Source organism: Diadema antillarum, unplaced genomic scaffold, assembly GCF_040938485.1.
Source record: "Diadema antillarum isolate AM-2024a unplaced genomic scaffold, OU_Dant_1.0 seq00001426_RagTag, whole genome shotgun sequence".
Taxonomy (NCBI): Eukaryota; Metazoa; Echinodermata; class Echinoidea; order Diadematoida; family Diadematidae; genus Diadema; species Diadema antillarum.
The window spans coordinates 805,459-826,747 of record NW_027272178.1 but is presented as its reverse complement, the minus strand read 5'-3'; the positions used below and the strand labels follow the sequence as shown (position 1 = coordinate 826,747).

The 21,289-nt window shown below is 36.8% G+C and overlaps 3 protein-coding genes across 3 annotated transcripts in view; 1 reads left to right on the top strand and 2 right to left on the bottom strand.

The window, feature by feature from the left end:
* LOC139709340 (angiotensin-converting enzyme-like protein Ace3) overlaps positions 1–21,289 on the top strand; it is a 77,542-nt gene that overhangs the window by 46,433 nt on the left and 9,820 nt on the right. The gene's annotated exons all lie outside the window — the stretch shown is intronic.
* Positions 4,057–10,387, bottom strand: LOC139709318 (uncharacterized). Its single transcript, XM_071621275.1, has 4 exons — positions 10,163–10,387; positions 7,757–7,904; positions 6,800–6,994; positions 4,057–5,826 (listed from the first exon to the last, which is right to left on the bottom strand). Exons 1-4 carry the CDS (start codon positions 10,361–10,363, stop codon positions 5,639–5,641), a joined length of 732 nt encoding a protein of 243 aa, XP_071477376.1. The 5' UTR covers positions 10,364–10,387; the 3' UTR covers positions 4,057–5,638.
* Positions 14,810–19,971, bottom strand: LOC139709321 (uncharacterized). The gene is made up of 4 exons (XM_071621278.1): positions 19,838–19,971; positions 18,466–18,613; positions 17,536–17,730; positions 14,810–16,575 (listed from the first exon to the last, which is right to left on the bottom strand). Exons 2-4 carry the CDS (start codon positions 18,605–18,607, stop codon positions 16,388–16,390), a joined length of 525 nt encoding a protein of 174 aa, XP_071477379.1. The 5' UTR covers positions 18,608–18,613; positions 19,838–19,971; the 3' UTR covers positions 14,810–16,387.

Genomic DNA, 21,289 nt, shown 5'->3' with positions numbered 1-21,289 from the left:
AAAGATCCTCTGTAGGATTTTTGGACACATGAACACACACAAATTCACACTATAGGCCTAGGACTACCCACACTCACACGATACCTTCTACATGCAACTTTCGTGGCCCTCGCAATCTTTATCACAACGAACCTTGACATAAATTATGGATTCAAAAGATAGTTTTTGACCAGTTTAGCAACTCAGAGCAGATATTAATACAATTTCTGATTTTTATGATAGTTAATACTAGCACATGTAGGCATATTGAGTTGTTTCTCCAATTGAACCGAATTCCTCATAGCCAGACATAGTCGTGCACATGGAAGTCGAAAAATCACCATGTAATTCGGCGGAACTAAACTTCATTCACTGGAATGTCAGAAGTCTAAACAATAAATTTGAGTCTTTGGAATTACTTTTTTATCCTCTCTTCAAAATATTTCTTTTTCTGAAATAGGTATAACGGAAATATGTCTACGAGACACCTTCCCTAGGCCTATCCTTTTATTGATAATTGATCCGTTCTGATCGTAAAACCGGTAGAGGTGGCGGGGTGGCCATTTTCCACGTGATTGAATTATGGTTTAAGAGAAGGCTAGAAGTGATGTAATTTATCATTTACATCGAAGTCTATAAGGATTTATTTGTTGAAATTATAAATTAAAATGTAGAAAAACACACTTATTTACAGACCACCAAATCATGCAACCAATACATTTTTAAAGCAGCTTTTGGAATTTGGAATTGGTTACTCATGAAAATAAAACCCCTGTACAGCATTTCGAAGTGACAAAATCTGACACGTAGGGCCTAAGCTCATCGCTAATTAATACAATTAATTATTAATTATTCAATAATGCAAAATTACAGAACACTTTGAATATCTTTTTTTTTTTCAAAATTAAGAACTTCATCAATGATATAGTGTCTGAACAACGTCTGCCCACTTTTACAATCTCACTACATTCAGAATCGAAGAATAAGAATAAAAAAACCCACATAGATCGTACCGAAAAGAAACGGACGAGATTGAATCTTTAAAATCAGATTTTACTCAGGAACACCGGAGTGATATTTTTTTCTTTTTTTCTTTGTAATCAGATGCAGATAAGGCATACAATATTTTCTCAGATAGTTTTATGTTTTATTGTGATAAGAATACACCATTGATTAAACACCCTTTCATTACAAAGGGAATTATCAGTTCAAACAAAAAACACATGATAAATTATATAAAAAAGCAGTTACTACTCAATATGATTATGATTTTGATAAGTATAATAATATCGAAATAAATTGAATAGATTGATTCGTTTGTCAAATAAGATGTATCATTCTCAGAAATCTGAAAACGACAATGTGAATTGTTTGTATGGGAATAAAATTACAAGGAAAAATAAAGAGAATGTTTCAGTATTCTATATGGTGATAATAGAGTTTTCAGAACCTAATGACATAGGCCTATGTCATGCTTATTTTGGTAATAAAGGCCCAAAATTAGCATCAGATATTGTTAACAACTCCAACGTAAGTTTTACAAAGTTTCTTCCTCCGCACTTTCACAAGACATTTTTCTTACCCCAACAGATGAGGAAGAAATATTTCAGATTGTCAGAACCCTTAAGTCAGGTCAACCGGTTATCATGGTTATGACGGACTTAGCATGTATTTGCCGGAGAAATTATCTCCAGCATACTTACACCTTTATAAACACATTTGCAACTTTTAATATCTATACGGGAAAATGCCCTTTGGTGCCCTCAATGGTTTATTGAGAAAAATAGTGATATCCCCTTATATTTTACGCTTTATTGCATTTTTTACAAATAAATTATGGAAGGATGTTTTGTGATACAATTGACCTACATATATTCATCAGAAATTATGTGATAACTCGAACAGCTCTTAAACACTGTTAAATCACTGCTCCCAGTGGTAAACCCTACATTTAAAGTCTAGACCTCAAACAAAAGGTTACGAAAATAAAGAACCGTTGATAACTTTGCACCTACACTCTAAAAGAATTCGGGTCAGAACTGACCCGGAACTGGGTCCGTTGGGGTCACACACCGTTCCGGGTCAAAAATGACTTTGGTCATGAAGGAATTTGGTCATGAAGACCCGGAATGGGGTCACCCTGACCCAATTCATGACTCTGAATGGGGTCATATCTGACCCAACTCCTTGTCATTTCTGCCTCTAGTGTACTAGTAGGCCTGTGTAGAACCGTTTCTACCTACAATCTGTACGTACTAGAACATGCATGCGCGGCGATAGGGCTGCAGCTGCGCTTTGTTATGTGATAGACTGGAAAAGTGCGAAGGGCAAACCGCGTACGATACGGGGTATCTACCGTAGATCTAGTTGTACCGTCCACACGTGTACTGTGCGAATATACAACACACAATACATACACACACACACACACACACACACACACACGAGCGTTGTGCGTTGTCAATACAAGAGTGTCAACTTGCACGAACTTCGCTAGAGTCAGCGATGCGAGGTGCATATGTTTATTTCCTTAGGGTGGGGTCACACTGTCCCAAAAGTGACAGAAGATGGCGATATGAAAATAGAATTTTTCAATTTCGTGGGAGATACGGCCTCAAACATGGTCAAAAGCCAATCAACAGCCGAAGAAAGTACTATGCCTATATATAGAAGGTCACACGATAGCACTCGAACCACACACGAATAAAGGCTACACGAAGATGTGAATCTTTGTCAAGAAGTTCACCCAAAAAGACTCGCGAAGAAAACCCAGTGGCTATAAAACGCGAAGATTTTGCCACCTCTCACGAAATTGTTGCTGGAATCTGAGAAACTCAACCGGCGGTTATTTACGATGGCTTCACAAATGACCCAATGTTTATGCAATCAGAGGCGAATGTGACCATTTTCTTTATCTTACGTCCATCTTTGCTCAGTTTCGGGAAAGTGTGACATCATCATAACTCGCTATTCAAAATGTGTAAAAGGCGTGTCTGTGTGAGTTTTATTTATTTATATATTTATTTACTTATTTATCTATTTTTACAATGGGCATTGCGTTCTTGCTAACCTTAAAGGCATTATTCACCATTTGCAGAGGAAACAAAAACCCTGATTTATTGCTTCAAAATAGTTCTAAAATGTGAGTTAGGGATAAAAACAAGCAATGAAAACATTTGAATCAGTATAATTAATGTTAAGTATTGTTAAATATACAAAATGTGAACTATAGTTACCATAAAAATGTCTACAGATATGGTTTAGTGGGAAAAATAGTGATATCTCCTTATGTTTTAGGCTTTATAGCAAAATTTTTACATGGTAGGATTTTTTGTGATGCAAGTGACCTACACATTTGCATTAAATGTGATATCTTGAACATTTTTTAAATCACTGCACCCAATGCTAAACAGCTCTATTAACATTAGCCGTCGACGATCATAATTACAACCTGAAGTGATAACACCGTAACCCTTCTAGCCAAAATGTAACTCCAGCCAATACAAACGCATATTCGATTACTTCTTGAGAGTTTGAAATAGATTTGTAACATTTGCGATGTCTTACGAGTTATGGGAGTCTACAGACCGGCATGTAGATGTGGCTATAGTAATGACTGTACAGTAGCAGGTGTATGGAAACTGTGTGAAAAATGATCAGATGCCTCTAGTGTAAACGTTGTCAGTTGACAAGACTCCTCCTCCCCCCCCCCCCTTGAAAGTCTATGATCCTAAATTCCTTCGCAGAGAAAAGCATATTTATAAATGTAAATAATGTTTCTCTCTCTCTCTGTCTCTCTCTATCTTCGTATAAGTACTACAGTATAGCAAGTGGTCATGTCATGTGTGTGTGTGTGTGTGTGTGTGTGTGTGTGTGTAGACAAATGAAATGCAAAAATCCAGTTTTCTTTGCGGTAATTTGATGCATAATGTTGAGTTAGTTTGACGTCACCACACTCACTTTAGTCGATCTTCAGTGTTTTGAACTTCGTTCTTGTCATCATAATGAAAGGCAACAGCACCATCAACACCAACAACGAAAACAAAATACAACTGGATATACAAGTGTATCCTTATTAATGTTAATTAATATGAGATGTAGTTACATTTCAGACCATAAACATCATTGCATATACTGTACAGCTGTATGCATCATAAATGTAAAAAACGTTGCACATTTTAAAGTCTAGACAGCATATAAAAGGTTACAGAAGTAAAGAACGGTCTGATAACATTTGCTACTACACTCCGCAGACTATACAATAGATATGATAACCATATTGCAATAGTAATAGTACTGGTAACATAGATATGACAACAAAAACAATAACATTACCGAGTGCCTAATTTTCGTTTCTCGAAAAGAGTATCTTTTGTGCAACATCGCTAAGTTGTTAAGCACTTACAGGCATTTTGAGTGCAGAGTAATCTGCTGTTATGATCTCGGAGGATCACTAGCTAACATAAATGAAATAATAATTATGTAAAAGTATCTACGGCAAATAAGGCGATGGAAAGAAATGACACCGATAAAACATGTGGCGTTTATATAGAAAACTTCGACTTAACCTCGCGTTTTTGTTTTTTGTTCGTTTGTTTGTTTGTTTTTGTGCCATGGGACTCCACCATACGTTTGGCCATGAATATTCATATGATTGTTCATGATACATCTTTTAAAACTATGACTTCCGACTGTCTGTAGTTCGGAAAAAAACCACCATCAGCTCTTTTTTTTTTTACTATTTGCATTTTTTTTTATTTCAAGGGTTGTTTTCCTGTGAGTGGGTTCAAAATCAAGACTTTAAATGTTTCTGCAATATTCACCTTATTATTTTGTGACACAGAGTACGTCATGTTTTAATCCTTGAATTAAATCATTTTGGAAGAAATTAACTTCGAACACATTCAAAAATTAGACAAGGAGAGCATTTTAGAGGTCCTTGTAATCAAAAATTTTTATATCTTTTATGCAGTGCGTCATGAGGAAACAACACTATAAAGGATAAACAGGAAATAAATCAGGAAATTAGGAAGGACAAATATACGCGTACTTGAAATGCAGAGTACATACAAAAATAGTTCTATATTATCTTATTCTTCTGTAGTGAACTCATAATATATTTTAAAACTGTACAATAATAGAAATGTTTTTGTAAAAACCTATTCCTAAAATCAATCCATGAGATCAGTAGCAGTAGATGTAAGTCCCACTTTCCATTACTTAAGGACGTATCTCCACAAACACGTGACAGAGGCTGCGATACAGCAGTGAGGATGTTAAAATGTCATGGATATTAGAACTACACCGAATTGGCCAAAGTATTGCACCATGAGCAACTCAGGAACAATTCTTAATTTCCCCCATTATAATTTTTGAAGCTTTGCAATATTCTTTACTTTTTCACAAAAGCCACTATTCTAGATTAAAAAACAAAATAAAACAAAACTGTTGCATAGTACTCACACAGACAAAATGCCAGATATACCAAACTCTTGTCTTCAGCTGCTATTGTAAGAACTTTCTTTGTTGCTATTGTGTACGGCCACTGTTTACCAAAAGACTTGATCAATTATGAGAAAAAAAAATTAATTGACAACTTTATGACAGGTTTCCTTAGAACATTGAGTTGACTTTAGTGCGATGGAAAGTGCATAGAGTATCAATTGGACGGCTGCGAATGGAGCAACATTGCAAGTGTGCTGCAGACGAGTAGGAGGAGGGGCGTTGCAGTGCCCAAACCCGTAGCGGAGCAGGTCAGATCGTGGTACTCCTCATCGTCCGCAGTCAGCACAACAGATCCACACGTGTCAATGGAGTAACTGTAGGGACCGTCTCTTTCACGAGTTGCTGAGATGAAAGATAGAAAAGAAAGGGATTTGGAGGGAGAAGGTGAAACAATGGAATATTTAGTACAATGAAAAAGAAAAAGAAGGAGCATCCATTCATAATATGTGACGTAGACTGTCAGTTAGAATGGGTCTTAAATTACAATGATGCATTCTTAAGTTTTGAAATTGTATTTTTTCCACAATGTCTCGTTCACAACAAAAAGGAATGCAGTGAACGTTATAGTCCATCAAGAAAATTGAGGTAGTTTTTCATCGTATATGAATTAAATGGACAATTGACACACTGTGCATCCGGGTGTACACACTTTCGATGGTCGTTGACGTGCATTTATGTTGTCGTTTTTTAGGCGAGATTGCTATATTATGCATTAGACTGCGACGTACTGTGGACTCCACACTCGTGAGAAGTTATGAAACTGTATTCGTGTTTCAATTACTGATGACATGGAAAATCATAAAGCCCTCAATACAACAATCCGTAATATAATAATGGAAAAATATATATATAATGGCCATGGAAAAATATATATATAATGGCCATACATGATCGGGGGGGGGGGGGACCCAGGAATTCCGTAAAGAGGGACCGCCTTTAAAAAATCAAGGGGGGGGGGGGGGCGCAAGCACCCCCTCCCCATTTTTTCTCTTTTTTTGTTGTTTTAACAAAATAAAAGGGGCGCTCCTGGTGCGCTCCGCCCTGGATCCGCCACTGGTGATGACCGAAGATACTTAACAGAGTACAATAATATTGTGGAAGATACAAAACAGAAAAAAAGTGGTAGTAAAATGTTTTTGACGAACAATAAAGTTTAGTTTTATAACACTTCGGGCTAAAACTGAAGAGCTAAAAAAAGGCTGAAGATACTATTAGCTGAAATTTATTCTTTCAAATACCCAATAGTTCAGTAATGATATACGTATTAAAAGGTAGTTTACATAAGGGCTAAAAAAATGAGTGACCGATTACGTACTACTAAAGAGAACAGTAGAGTTCACTTCAAGATCGGGGAAGCCACACGTATGGGTTCCAGTAGTGATGTTAACCATGACTCCTGGTGTCAAATCGCTGTCGACGTCCTTGGTTACGTTTCTCACGTCGACTGAATAAGTGATGTCATCGAAGCCAGATGCGTTGCCATATTGTGCAGCTATCATTCCTTCAAATACTGTTGGTTCGGAACCAATAAGTACACTAATTTGTTATTGTGCAACCAAAACAAAAATACAAATAATCTAACGTGATATAAGTATTAATTCCTTTTCAATTGAAAATCAATACGTTCAATTCATTTCAATTCAACTGACACAGAATAATGACAAAATAACATTGTACGGCATGTATTACAGGTACATGTAACTGGAATTCCATCAACAATAATACGTTTATTTATTTTTTTGATTTTCTTTTTGTGTTTATTTTTTGTTGATTTTGTGGGGCATGGTCAAATATATCGTCATTTCAAATATATTCCACAAACATGATTTGAAGTTGTATTTTATTTTCTACCCTGTAGGCAACGTTCTCGTTAAAGTTTCTTTCTGTCATCAGCAAATTGTGTACGTGTGCGTGTGTGTGTGTGTGTGTGTGTGTGTGGAGGGGGTTGATTATCAGTTTACTAGATATGAGCATGCAAGACTCTTTTGTTCGAGGTCGTATTCATAGACATATTTGAATATTTCATGCTTTGAATAACGATATTCCCAGTTTTAGATCTGCGTATAATAACCAACGTCACTGCGTCATTAAAGTAATAAAAACTTTCCTCTGTTTCCTGTGAATTTATGGAATATCTACTGTTCTGCTCGATTTTATCTAGTGTATGAAGTCGACTTGAAAATGAAATGGTATATTAAGCTATATGTGGATTTGCTCCGATTGTTGTATACTACCCAGACTCCACCATAGCTTAACAAGTTGAATGACTTACTGTAGCTTCCATCACAGACTTCAGGGTTGGACGTACATGAACACGCCTGGCAGCAGAGAATGAAATTCACCATTGTGAAGGAGAAGAAAACAGCGTGGCAGAGCCGTAGTCTCCTCTCAAGAATGCCCCTCAAAAGGTTCATGGTAGCCTGCAATCAGACAAGTTAAAATCATAAAAAAATGAGCTGCATTTATTCTCTTTTTCTTTCAAGTATGAAAAAGATATGACTTATCATCTAAAATAATCTACACAATTCCCGCCCACAACCAAAGAGTCCAGTGGCGGCGATTTCATATGACATTCGGGGGGGGGGGGGGGGGGTGGTTACGGGGGAGGGCGGAAAATTCGAAGTCTAAATTATCACACCCTGCGAATAACAACCGAACAAGTGAGGGAGCGCAGGAACCAAGCAAGAAGGTATGGGACGTGCCCAGCTAACATTTGGACGTTTTCTGAACGTTCTTGAAACGCTTCAAATTCGTTATTTGGACGTTTTGTCAAAACGTTTTCAGAACGTCTTTTTGTGGAAGATTTTCGACGTATTTAAAACGTTTCAAATGGACGTTATAAAAACGTTTTTTAAACGTTTAAAAACCAATTTAAAAAAAACCTTTCGGAATTTTAAAGGACCTGCAGAAAACCATTTGGACGTTATAGACGTCAGTAAAACCTTTTAAGAATATTCAAAACGTTCTGTGGACGTTCTGCGGACGTCCAGAAAACCTTTGAAAACCGTCTAGAACGTTCAAAAAACGTTCTATGAACGTCTACAAAGTCTTATGACCCGTTCCAGAATGTTTAGAGAACCTTTCCTATCCGTCTAGAACGTCCAGAACCTTTTATGAACGTCTGTTTATTTTTTTATTGGGTATTTAAAAAAAGATTATAGTTTTGAGATTATAGGCACAATCTGGAATAATGTACCCTAATCCTAATCCTATATAATCCTACCCTAACGTCCTACCACTTATACCTATACTACATCCTATTCCCAATTGATGAATCTTTATCACATTCTTTAATATACCAGCAAAATGTTGTAATGCATGAAGACATGGTTACTAAAATTAGATCACACACACCTTAATTAGGCCTATTAACATATGAAAATACCTCTTTATAACACAATTTGAAATAGTGAATAACTGAACAATGACGTAGGTAAGTTTATTTTTAACACAGAAAATTTGAACCTTGAATATTCATAAATAGGCATGAATATTGACGATGAAGAAAGCAATTACGAACATGTAGCGGACCAAATAAAAACGTTTTTTAAACGTTCATTAAAAATGAAGTCGACGCAGTAGACCTATTAAAAACATTTTGTGGACGTTTGTAAGGGACGAAGACGTAGCAGACATAATAAAAACGTTTTGTAACGTCCACTGACGTTTCTAAAACGTTTTCCAAAAAACCTGTGTTATGCGGTAAATGCTATGTACCAACTTTGACGTTGTATGTACGTTTTAAAAACGTCCATTTTATACGAAGACGTACGGAACTTCAAAAAAAAAAAAAAAACGTTTAGGAAACGTTCTGAAAACGTTATGTGTTTGCTGGGTGGTATCCACTCCCCCCCCCCCCTCTCAAAATGTAATGATCTGGTGCATAATTTTGGAAGATTAAATGTGCGTCTTTTACTGCAAACTAATATGGATCGATTGAATGGATGGGGTGGAAAGGGGACATGGGGGGAGGGAAAGAGATTTTCAATTGATCATTTTCAAACGATCTGGCGCACACTTTTGAATATTTGGGAACTAAAAAGATATAGAAAAATAAATATTCAGGCAAGTAAATGGCTGGATTCAGCACTCGTCCAAACGCAGTTACAGACATTGAGAATTCAGTTATAAGTTAATGCATCATTGTACTCTCCTGCAATTTATCAATGATTCTTTGATGCCCAATCCATGCGTAACCTTGACGTGTAATCCAGAGTCAGTGTACTCAGAACTAGCCTACATGCAGAGACAGAGCACGCAGTAATACTAAACACTTAGTACCTGCCGCCAACCCACAATATATGTGTGTCAGTGGATTCTGCGTTGCGGTACAAACAGCAAATACGAAGTACAGAGCTATACGTCTATGAACGCTAGCAGTGAGCTTATCTATATGCTTGCGTATTTATAAAGTATGTACACAGACACATACTAGTAATTTAACACATCTATACATACACACATAGTATACCCACACACACATACACGCAAACATACGCATTGTACACACTTTCTCGATCATTGAAATCATGGTGTTACATTTGTGATGTTCTCGGGATCATACGGCCATAATTATGACCGGGGATTATGATCGCAATTTAGATATTCCTTCAGAATCTGTATGGTTTATGAATTGTCAATTCAAATCACTGTCGATTGCAACAAGTAGGATACTCACTGCTTTGCCCGATGTTTGATTGCTACGAAAGAATAGTTCTCGTCCACCTGAAGAGATCAGCTCAGTTCTTACACCTTGCATACAAGTAAAGTGAGTTATAATATTGTTAAGTAGGCCTACCAACTTGCGCACGACTAGTATGACATACGTGTATCTGCCAGGGCCAAGCTCAAGGGAAAAGGGAATTTTCTCTGTGCACATGTCATGTTGTGCGAGGGTGTGTTGTCTCCATATCTGCGTGAGCTGCCTTTCACCGCACAGCATGCATTGTTCGTATTTTTTTCCTCTCTCCTTCTCTCTTTTGCTCTGCGATTTTTGGCATTGACGTCGCAATCAACAGTTATTATACTTAGTACTCGATCCGGCGCTTTTTCATAATCTGTAATAGGCCTAATGTGTCGTGAAGATTGTCAGTCCATTGGCGTGCTGTATGTAGGCCAGGTAGTACAATGTACATGTATAGTGCTAAGTAGTAGGCCCTATAATCATACGTTAAGTTAAAAACGTACTTCCAGAACGTCTGCGAACTCTGCATGCATTGTAAGAGCTACAGTTACACATATATAGATAGACCTATCATATGTGGACAAAGTAAAGATCCTCTGTAGGATTTTTGGACACATGAACACACACAAATTCACACTATAGGCCTAGGACTACCCACACTCACACGATACCTTCTACATGCAACTTTCGTGGCCCTCGCAATCTTTATCACAACGAACCTTGACATAAATTATGGATTCAAAAGATAGTTTTTGACCAGTTTAGCAACTCAGAGCAGATATTAATACAATTTCTGATTTTTATGATAGTTAATACTAGCACATGTAGGCATATTGAGTTGTTTCTCCAATTGAACCGAATTCCTCATAGCCAGACATAGTCGTGCACATGGAAGTCGAAAAATCACCATGTAATTCGGCGGAACTAAACTTCATTCACTGGAATGTCAGAAGTCTAAACAATAAATTTGAGTCTTTGGAATTACTTTTTTATCCTCTCTTCAAAATATTTCTTTTTCTGAAATAGGTATAACGGAAATATGTCTACGAGACACCTTCCCTAGGCCTATCCTTTTATTGATAATTGATCCGTTCTGATCGTAAAACCGGTAGAGGTGGCGGGGTGGCCATTTTCCACGTGATTGAATTATGGTTTAAGAGAAGGCTAGAAGTGATGTAATTTATCATTTACATCGAAGTCTATAAGGATTTATTTGTTGAAATTATAAATTAAAATGTAGAAAAACACTTATTTACAGACCACCAAATCATGCAACCAATACATTTTTAAAGCAGCTTTTGGAATTTGGAATTGGTTACTCATGAAAATAAAACCCCTGTACAGCATTTCGAAGTGACAAAATCTGACACGTAGGGCCTAAGCTCATGGCTAATTAATACAATTAATTATTAATTATTCAATAATGCAAAATTACAGAACACTTTGAATATCTTTTTTTTTTTCAAAATTAAGAACTTCATCAATGATATAGTGTCTGAACAACGTCTGCCCACTTTTACAATCTCACTACATTCAGAATCGAAGAATAAGAATAAAAAAACCCACATAGATCGTACCGAAAAGAAACGGACGAGATTGAATCTTTAAAATCAGATTTTACTCAGGAACACCGGAGTGATATTTTTTTCTTTTTTTCTTTGTAATCAGATGCAGATAAGGCATACAATATTTTCTCAGATAGTTTTATGTTTTATTGTGATAAGAATACACCATTGATTAAACACCCTTTCATTACAAAGGGAATTATCAGTTCAAACAAAAAACACATGATAAATTATATAAAAAAGCAGTTACTACTCAATATGATTATGATTTTGATAAGTATAATAATATCGAAATAAATTGAATAGATTGATTCGTTTGTCAAATAAGATGTATCATTCTCAGAAATCTGAAAACGACAATGTGAATTGTTTGTATGGGAATAAAATTACAAGGAAAAATAAAGAGAATGTTTCAGTATTCTATATGGTGATAATAGAGTTTTCAGAACCTAATGACATAGGCCTATGTCATGCTTATTTTGGTAATAAAGGCCCAAAATTAGCATCAGATATTGTTAACAACTCCAACGTAAGTTTTACAAAGTTTCTTCCTCCGCACTTTCACAAGACATTTTTCTTACCCCAACAGATGAGGAAGAAATATTTCAGATTGTCAGAACCCTTAAGTCAGGTCAACCGGTTACCATGGTTATGACGGACTTAGCATGTATTTGCCGGAGAAATTATCTCCAGCATACTTACACCTTTATAAACACATTTGCAACTTTTAATATCTATACGGGAAAATGCCCTTTGGTGCCCTCAATGGTTTATTGAGAAAAATAGTGATATCCCCTTATATTTTACGCTTTATTGCATTTTTTACAAATAAATTATGGAAGGATGTTTTGTGATACAATTGACCTACATATATTCATCAGAAATTATGTGATAACTCGAACAGCTCTTAAACACTGTTAAATCACTGCTCCCAGTGGTAAACCCTACATTTAAAGTCTAGACCTCAAACAAAAGGTTACGAAAATAAAGAACCGTTGATAACTTTGCACCTACACTCTAAAAGAATTCGGGTCAGAACTGACCCGGAACTGGGTCCGTTGGGGTCACACACCGTTCCGGGTCAAAAATGACTTTGGTCATGAAGGAATTTGGTCATGAAGACCCGGAATGGGGTCACCCTGACCCAATTCATGACTCTGAATGGGGTCATATCTGACCCAACTCCTTGTCATTTCTGCCTCTAGTGTTCTAGTAGGCCTGTGTAGAACCGTTTCTACCTACAATCTGTACGTACTAGAACATGCATGCGCGGCGATAGGGCTGCAGCTGCGCTTTGTTATGTGATAGACTGGAAAAGTGCGAAGGGCAAACCGCGTACGATACGGGGTATCTACCGTAGATCTAGTTGTACCGTCCACACGTGTACTGTGCGAATATACAACACACAATACATACACACACACACACACACACACACACACACACACACGAGCGTTGTGCGTTGTCAATACAAGAGTGTCAACTTGCACGAACTTCGCTAGAGTCAGCGATGCGAGGTGCATATGTTTATTTCCTTAGGGTGGGGTCACACTGTCCCAAAAGTGACAGAAGATGGCGATATGAAAATAGAATTTTTCAATTTCGTGGGAGATACGGCCTCAAACATGGTCAAAAGCCAATCAACAGCCGAAGAAAGTACTATGCCTATAGAAGGTCACACGATAGCACTCGAACCACACACGAATAAAGGCTACACGAAGATGTGAATCTTTGTCAAGAAGTTCACCCAAAAAGACTCGCGAAGAAAACCCAGTGGCTATAAAACGCGAAGATTTTGCCACCTCTCACGAAATTGTTGCTGGAATCTGAGAAACTCAACCGGCGGTTATTTACGATGGCTTCACAAATGACCCAATGTTTATGCAATCAGAGGCGAATGTGACCATTTTCTTTATCTTACGTCCATCTTTGCTCAGTTTCGGGAAAGTGTGACATCATCATAACTCGCTATTCAAAATGTGTAAAAGGCGTGTCTGTGTGAGTTTTATTTATTTATATATTTATTTACTTATTTATCTATTTTTACAATGGGCATTGCGTTCTTGCTAACCTTAAAGGCATTATTCACCATTTGCAGAGGAAACAAAAACCCTGATTTATTGCTTCAAAATAGTTATAAAATGTGAGTTAGGGATAAAAACAAGCAATGAAAACATTTGAATCAGTATAATTAATGTTAAGTATTGTTAAATATACAAAATGTGAACTATAGTTACCATAAAAATGTCTACAGATATGGTTTAGTGGGAAAAATAGTGATATCTCCTTATGTTTTAGGCTTTATAGCAAAATTTTTACATGGTAGGATTTTTTGTGATGCAAGTGACCTACACATATGCATTAAATGTGATATCTTGAACATTTTTTAAATCACTGCACCCAATGCTAAACAGCTCTATTAACATTAGCCGTCGACGATCATAATTACAACCTGAAGTGATAACACCGTAACCCTTCTAGCCAAAATGTAACTCCAGCCAATACAAACGCATATTCGATTACTTCTTGAGAGTTTGAAATAGATTTGTAACATTTGCGATGTCTTACGAGTTATGGGAGTCTACAGACCGGCATATAGATGTGGCTATAGTAATTACTGTACAGTAGCAGGTGTATGGAAACTGTGTGAAAAATGATCAGATGCCTCTAGTGTAAACGTTGTCAGTTGACAAGACTCCTCCTCCCCCCCCTTGAAAGTCTATGATCCTAAATTCCTTCGCAGAGAAAAGCATATTTATAAATGTAAGTAATGTTTCTCTCTCTCTCTGTCTCTCTCTATCTTCGTATAAGTACTACAGTATAGCAAGTGGTCATGTCATGTGTGTGTGTGTGTGTGTGTGTGTGTGTGTGTGTGTAGACAAATGAAATGCAAAAATCCAGTATTCTTTGCGGTAATTTGATGCATAATGTTGAGTTAGTTTGACGTCACCACACTCACTTTAGTCGATCTTCAGTGTTTTGAACTTCGTTCTTGTCATCATAATGAAAGGCAACAGCACCATCAACACCAACAACGAAAACAAAATACAACTGGATATACAAGTGTATCCTTATTAATGTTAATTAATATGAGATGTAGTTACATTTCAGACCATAAACATCATTGCATATACTGTACAGCTGTATGCATCATAAATGTAAAAAACGTTGCACATTTTAAAGTCTAGACAGCATATAAAAGGTTACAGAAGTAAAGAACGGTCTGATAACATTTGCTACTACACTCCGCAGACTATACAATAGATATGATAACCATATTGCAATAGTAATAGTACTGGTAACATAGATATGACAACAAAAACAATAACATTACCGAGTGCCTAATTTTCGTTTCTCGAAAAGAGTATCTTTTGTGCAACATCGCTAAGTTGTTAAGCACTTACAGGCATTTTGAGTGCAGAGTAATCTGCTGTTATGATCTCGGAGGATCACTAGCTAACATAAATGAAATAATAATTATGTAAAAGTATCTACGCCAAATAAGGCGATGGAAAGAAATGACACCGATAAAACATGTGGCGTTTATATAGAAAACTTCGACTTAACCTCGCGTTTTTGTTTTTTGTTCGTTTGTTTGTTTGTTTTTGTGCCATGGGACTCCACCATACGTTTGGCCATGAATATTCATATGATTGTTCATGATACATCTTTTAAAACTATGACTTCCGACTGTCTGTAGTTCGGAAAAAACCACCATCAGCTCTTTTTTTTTTACTATTTGCATTTTTTTTTATTTCAAGGGTTGTTTTCCTATGAGTGGGTTCAAAATCAAGACTTTAAATGTTTCTGCAATATTCACCTTATTATTTTGTGACACAGAGTACGTCATGTTTTAATCCTTGAATTAAATCATTTTGGAAGAAATTAACTTCGAACACATTCAAAAATTAGACAAGGAGAGCATTTTAGAGGTCCTTGTAATCAAAAATTTTTATATCTTTTATGCAGTGCGTCATGAGGAAACAACACTATAAAGGATAAACAGGAAATAAATCAGGAAATTAGGAAGGACAAATATACGCGTACTTGAAATGCAGAGTACATACAAAAATAGTTCTATATTATCTTATTCTTCTGTAGTGAACTCATAATATATTTTAAAACTGTACAATAATAGAAATGTTTTTGTAAAAACCTATTCCTAAAATCAATCCATGAGATCAGTAGCAGTAGATGTAAGTCCCACTTTCCATTACTTAAGGACGTATCTCCACAAACACGTGACAGAGGCTGCGATACAGCAGTGAGGATGTTAAAATGTCATGGATATTAGAACTACACCGAATTGGCCAAAGTATTGCACCATGAGCAACTCAGGAACAATTCTTAATTTCCCCCATTATAATTTTTGAAGCTTTGCAATATTCTTTACTTTTTCACAAAAGCCACTATTCTAGATTAAAAAACAAAATAAAACAAAACTGTTGCATAGTACTCACACAGACAAAATGCCAGATATACCAAACTCTTATCTTCAGCTGCTATTGTAAGAACTTTCTTTGTTGCTATTGTGTACGGCCACTGTTTACCAAAAGACTTGATCAATTATGAGAAAAAAATTAATTGACAACTTTATGACAGGTTTCCTTAGAACATTGAGTTGACTTTAGTGCGATGGAAAGTGCATAGAGTATCAATTGGACGGCTGCGAATGGAGCAACATTGCAAGTGTGCTGCAGACGAGTAGGAGGAGGGGCGTTGCAGTGCCCAAACCTGTAGCGGAGCAGGTCAGATCGTGGTACTCCTCATCGTCCGGAGTCAGCACAACAGATCCACACCTGTCAATGGAGTAACTGTAGGGACCGTCTCTTTCACGAGTTGCTGAGATGAAAGATAGAAAAGAAAGGGATTTGGAGGGAGAAGGTGAAACAATGGAATATTTAGTACAATGAGAAAGAAAAAGAAGGAGCATCCATTCATAATATGTGACGTAAACTGTCAGTTAGAATGGTTCTTAAATTACAATGATGCATTCTTAAGTTTTGAAATTGTATTTTTTCCACAATGTCTCGTTCACAACAAAAAGGAATGCAGTGAACGTTATAGTCCATCAAGAAAATTGAGGTAGTTTTTCATCTTATATGAATTAAATGGACAATTGACACACTGTGCATCCGGGTGGACACACTTTCGATGGTCGTTGACGTGCATTTATGTTGTCGTTTTTTAGGCGAGATTGCTATATTATGCCTTAGACTGCGACGTACTGTGGACTCCACACTCGTGAGAAGTTATGAAACTGTATTCGTGTTTCAATTACTGATGACATGGAAAATCATAAAGCCCTCAATACAACAATCCGTAATATAATGGAAAATAATATATATAATGGCTATACATGATCGGGGGGGGGGGGACCCAGGAATTCCGTAAAGAGGGACCGCCTTTACAAAATAAAGGGGGGGGGGGGGGCGCAAGTACCCCCTCCCCATTTTTTCTTTTTCTTTTTTTGTTTTGTTTTAACAAAATAAAAGGGGCGCTCCTGGTGCGCTCCGCCCTGGATCCGCCACTGGTGATGACCGAAGATACTTAACAGAGTACAATGATATTGTGGAAGATACAAAACAGAAAAAAGTGGTAGTAAAATATTTCTGACGAACAATAAAGTTTAGTTTTATAACACTTCGGGCTAAAACTGAAGGGCTAAAGAAAAGGCTGAAAAGATACTATATCAGCTGAAATTTATTCTTTCAGATACCCAATAGTTCAGTAATGATATAAGCATTAAAAGGTAGATTACATAATTATAAGGGCTAAAAAAATGAGTGACCGATTACGTACTACTAAAGAGAACAGTAGAGTTCACTTCAAGATCGGGGAAGCCACACGTATGGGTTCCAGTAGTGATGTTCACCATGACTCCTGGTGTCAAATCGCTGTCGGCGTCCTTGGTTACGTTTGTCACGTCGACTGAATAAGTGATGTCATCGAAGCCAGATACGTTGCCATATTGTGCCGCAATCATTCCTTCAAATACTGTTGGTTCGGAACCAATAAGTACTAGTAATTTTTTATTGTGCTACCAAAAAGAAATACAAATAATTTAACATGATATAAGTATTAATTCCTATTCAATTGAAAATCAATACGATCAATTCATTACAATTCAACTGAAACAGAATAATTCAAATACACCATTGTACGGCATGTATTACAGGTAACTGGAATTCCATCAATAATGATACGTTTATTTTTTGTGGATTTTATGGGGCATGTTCAAAGATATCATATCACTACAAATATATTCCACAAACATGATTTTACGTTGTTGTTTTTTTCTACCCCCTATAGACAACGTTGCGTTCTCGTTAAAGTTTCTTTCTGTCATCAGCACACTGTGTGTGTGTGTGTGTGTGTGTGTGTGTGTGTGTGTGTGTGTTTGGGGGAGGGGAGGATGTGATTATCAGATTACTTTAGCATGCAAGACTGTTTAGTTCAAGGTCGTTTATAGACATATTTTAATATTTCCTGATTTGAATAACGACATTTGCATTTTTAGATCTGGGTATACAGGTTGTAACCAACATCACTGCGTCATATTAGAGCAATAGCTTCCTCTGTTTCCTGTGAATTTATAAATTGATATCTACTGTTCTGCTCGATTTTATATTTGGTATGAAGTCGACTTGAAAATGAAATGATATATCAAGTTGTTCAGATTGCTGTAAACTACCAAGACTACACTATACCTTAAAAAGTTGAATGACTTACTGTAGCTTCCATCACAGACTTCAGGGTTAGACGTACATGAACACGCCTGGCAGCAGAGAATGAAATTCACCATTGTGAAGGAGAAGAAAACGGCATGGCAGAGTCGTAGTCTCCTATCAAGAATGCCTTGCAAAAGGTTCATGGTAACCTGTGATCAGACAAATTAAAATGAGCTGCATTTATTCCTGTGTTTTTCCCTTATATACGCATGAAAAAGATATGAATTTTGATTTAAAATAATCGGCTTGCATTTTCACAACTAATTAATTCCCACCCAGGATATTTGGAAAGCTTGAGTCAGTATATATATATACACACACACACGCACACACACACACACACACACATATATATATATATATATATATATATATATATATATATATATATAATATATAATATATATATATTTACATAGGTATATATAATATAATATGATATATAATATAGGGCCTATATCTTGTTATAATTAGTGATATAAACTGGTGACAACGTAGGTCTGCAATGTGAATTATATGGAACTGGATGTGATTTTGGTCTTTTTGTTTTTCCTCGCAACTAAATTGATTGAACTGAGGAATTAGCAGCCTATGTTAACCGATACCGGTACTTAAAGTTGTCATTTATGCAATGGGATGGATTGGGCTCGACAATAGTGTGGCAAAAACTGTATGTCTGTCTTGCAGAGTCTATAAATTCACTGAGGTCTCAAAACTAGCATCGATATTTGAACATTATGATAAATTACAATGATCCCACCAGTATGCAATGAATTGCTTGCCCTCGGCCAAAAATTCAGTTACTAGTACAAGCGCATCACGGTACTCTCCTGCAATTTATCTATGATTCTTTAATGCCCAATCCATGCGTAACCTTGACGTTTTATCCAGAATCAGTGTAGGAAACCTACTCAGGACAAGCCTAAATGCAGAGCACGTACTAGAAACACTGTACTATACCAGCCGTCCAATTGATTGCGTGTAATTCAGTGGATTCTGCCTTGCGGCAAGCGGTAAATACATTGTACAATGTACTTTACATCCAAGGGGAGTTATTATGACACAACGCAAGCAGCGAGCTTATCTATATGCGTGTGTGAGTATGTACACAGACAAATACAGTAATTGAACACATCTATACATACACACACGCACATGCACACGCAAACATACGCATTGTACACCATTCTCGATCATTGAATGAAATCATAGTGTTACAGTACATTTGTGATGTTCTCCAGATCATAGATAGGCCGTGATATAAATGACCGGGGCTTATGATCACAATTTAGATATTCCTTCGGAATCCGTATGGTTTATAAACTTATAAACTGTTAATTCACAATGTCGATTGTAACAAGTTGGATACTCACTGCTTTGTCTGATGTTTGATTTCTACGGAAGAATATTATTCTCGTCTGAAGAGATCAGCTCTGTTCTTACACCTTGCATACAATTAAAGTGAATGAATGATTTATTGGCACGTACAGTATGTATTTCAAAGCAGGCCTACCAACTTGCGCGCTGACGTATGACGTACGTGTATTCGCCAGGGCCAACAAGTGGCCAAGCTCAAGGGAGCGGGGTGTTGTTTCTAGATCTGCGTGAGCTGCCTTTAGTTTCACTGCACAGCATTGATTGTTCGTATTTTTTTTACCTCTCCCTCTTTGGCTCCGCGATTTTTTGGCAATACAGGTACATTGTCAAGTGCTAGTACTACTAAGTACTCGATACGGCGCTTCTCTGTGATCTGTACTAATGTGTAGTGAAGATTGCCAGTTCACTGGCGTGCCTATGCAGGCCCGGTAGCACAATGTACTCGAGTGTTATGTAATAGTAGACATATTTATGCGTTAATTTCAATCACAATCTCACCTAAACCTACTTCCAGAACGTTTGCGAACTCTGCATCGTACGAGCTACAGTTATACATGTAAACATCAGATCAGCTGGGGCCTGTTGCATAATTTAGTTACCATTATGGTAACGTTGCCATGCAATGGTAACTACCATGGCAACAACACTTAACAGCTAATCAAAATCAGGAATTCCATGGAAGTTACCATTGGATGGCAAAGTTACCATAATGGTAACCTAGGCCTATATGCAACGGGCCCCAGATGTGGGCAAAGCAATGATCCGACGTAGGATTTTTGGACACATGAACACACACAAATGAACACTTTTAGGCCTATACCACACTCACACACACAGTTCAACATGTAACGTTCGTGGCCTTCACAATCTTTATCACCGTCGAACCTTGACATAAATCATGGATTCAAGAGATACATGCTAGTATAGTTTTTGACCAAAGTTTATCAACTCAGAGCAGATATTACACCATTTCTGACTTAAATGAAAGTTGCAATACTATATAGTACGGGTAGGCCTATTGGGCTATTCACCAATTCAACTGAATTCATCATAGCCAGGCATGATATTATCAAATGCACATATGGAAGTCGAAATCACCATGCAATTCGGAACTAAACTTGGTTAACAACTTCTTTCACTAGAATGTCAGAAGTCTAAACAAGGACTTGAGTCTGAAATAGATATAATGGAAGCATGTCTACGCCACACCTCCCCTAGGCATATCCTTTTATTGATAATTATGATATTGATCATATCTCAGCCATTTCACGACCGATTTTCATCAGGTAAACATTGAATTCCTCATAGATTAACATTCATCAAGTAAACATTGAATTCCTCATAGATTAACAGTTTATAAGGTGGAAGTATCCCGCAAGAATTTAAAAACTGAATCCTCTGCTCAACCATACCATCCCTGTCAAGCTGTACGAAAATTATTAAGTCGA

Bases quoted from the DNA above. Each gene is read 5' to 3' on its own strand.
- LOC139709318 (XM_071621275.1), bottom strand. From the start codon at position 10,363: ATGTGCACAGAGAAAATTCCCTTTTCCCTTGAGCTTGGCCCTGGCAGA. The intron at 6,995-7,756 runs GTAAGTCATTCA...CCGAACCAACAG, and splicing joins AGTCTGTGATGGAAGCTACA to TATTTGAAGGAATGATAGCT. The intron at 5,827-6,799 runs GTACGTAATCGG...CTTTCATCTCAG, and splicing joins CTCTACTGTTCTCTTTAGTA to CAACTCGTGAAAGAGACGGT.
- LOC139709321 (XM_071621278.1), bottom strand. From the start codon at position 18,607: ATGAACCTTTTGCAAGGCATTCTTGATAGGAGACTACGACTCTGCCAT. The intron at 17,731-18,465 runs GTAAGTCATTCA...CCGAACCAACAG, and splicing joins AGTCTGTGATGGAAGCTACA to TATTTGAAGGAATGATTGCG. The intron at 16,576-17,535 runs GTACGTAATCGG...CTTTCATCTCAG, and splicing joins CTCTACTGTTCTCTTTAGTA to CAACTCGTGAAAGAGACGGT.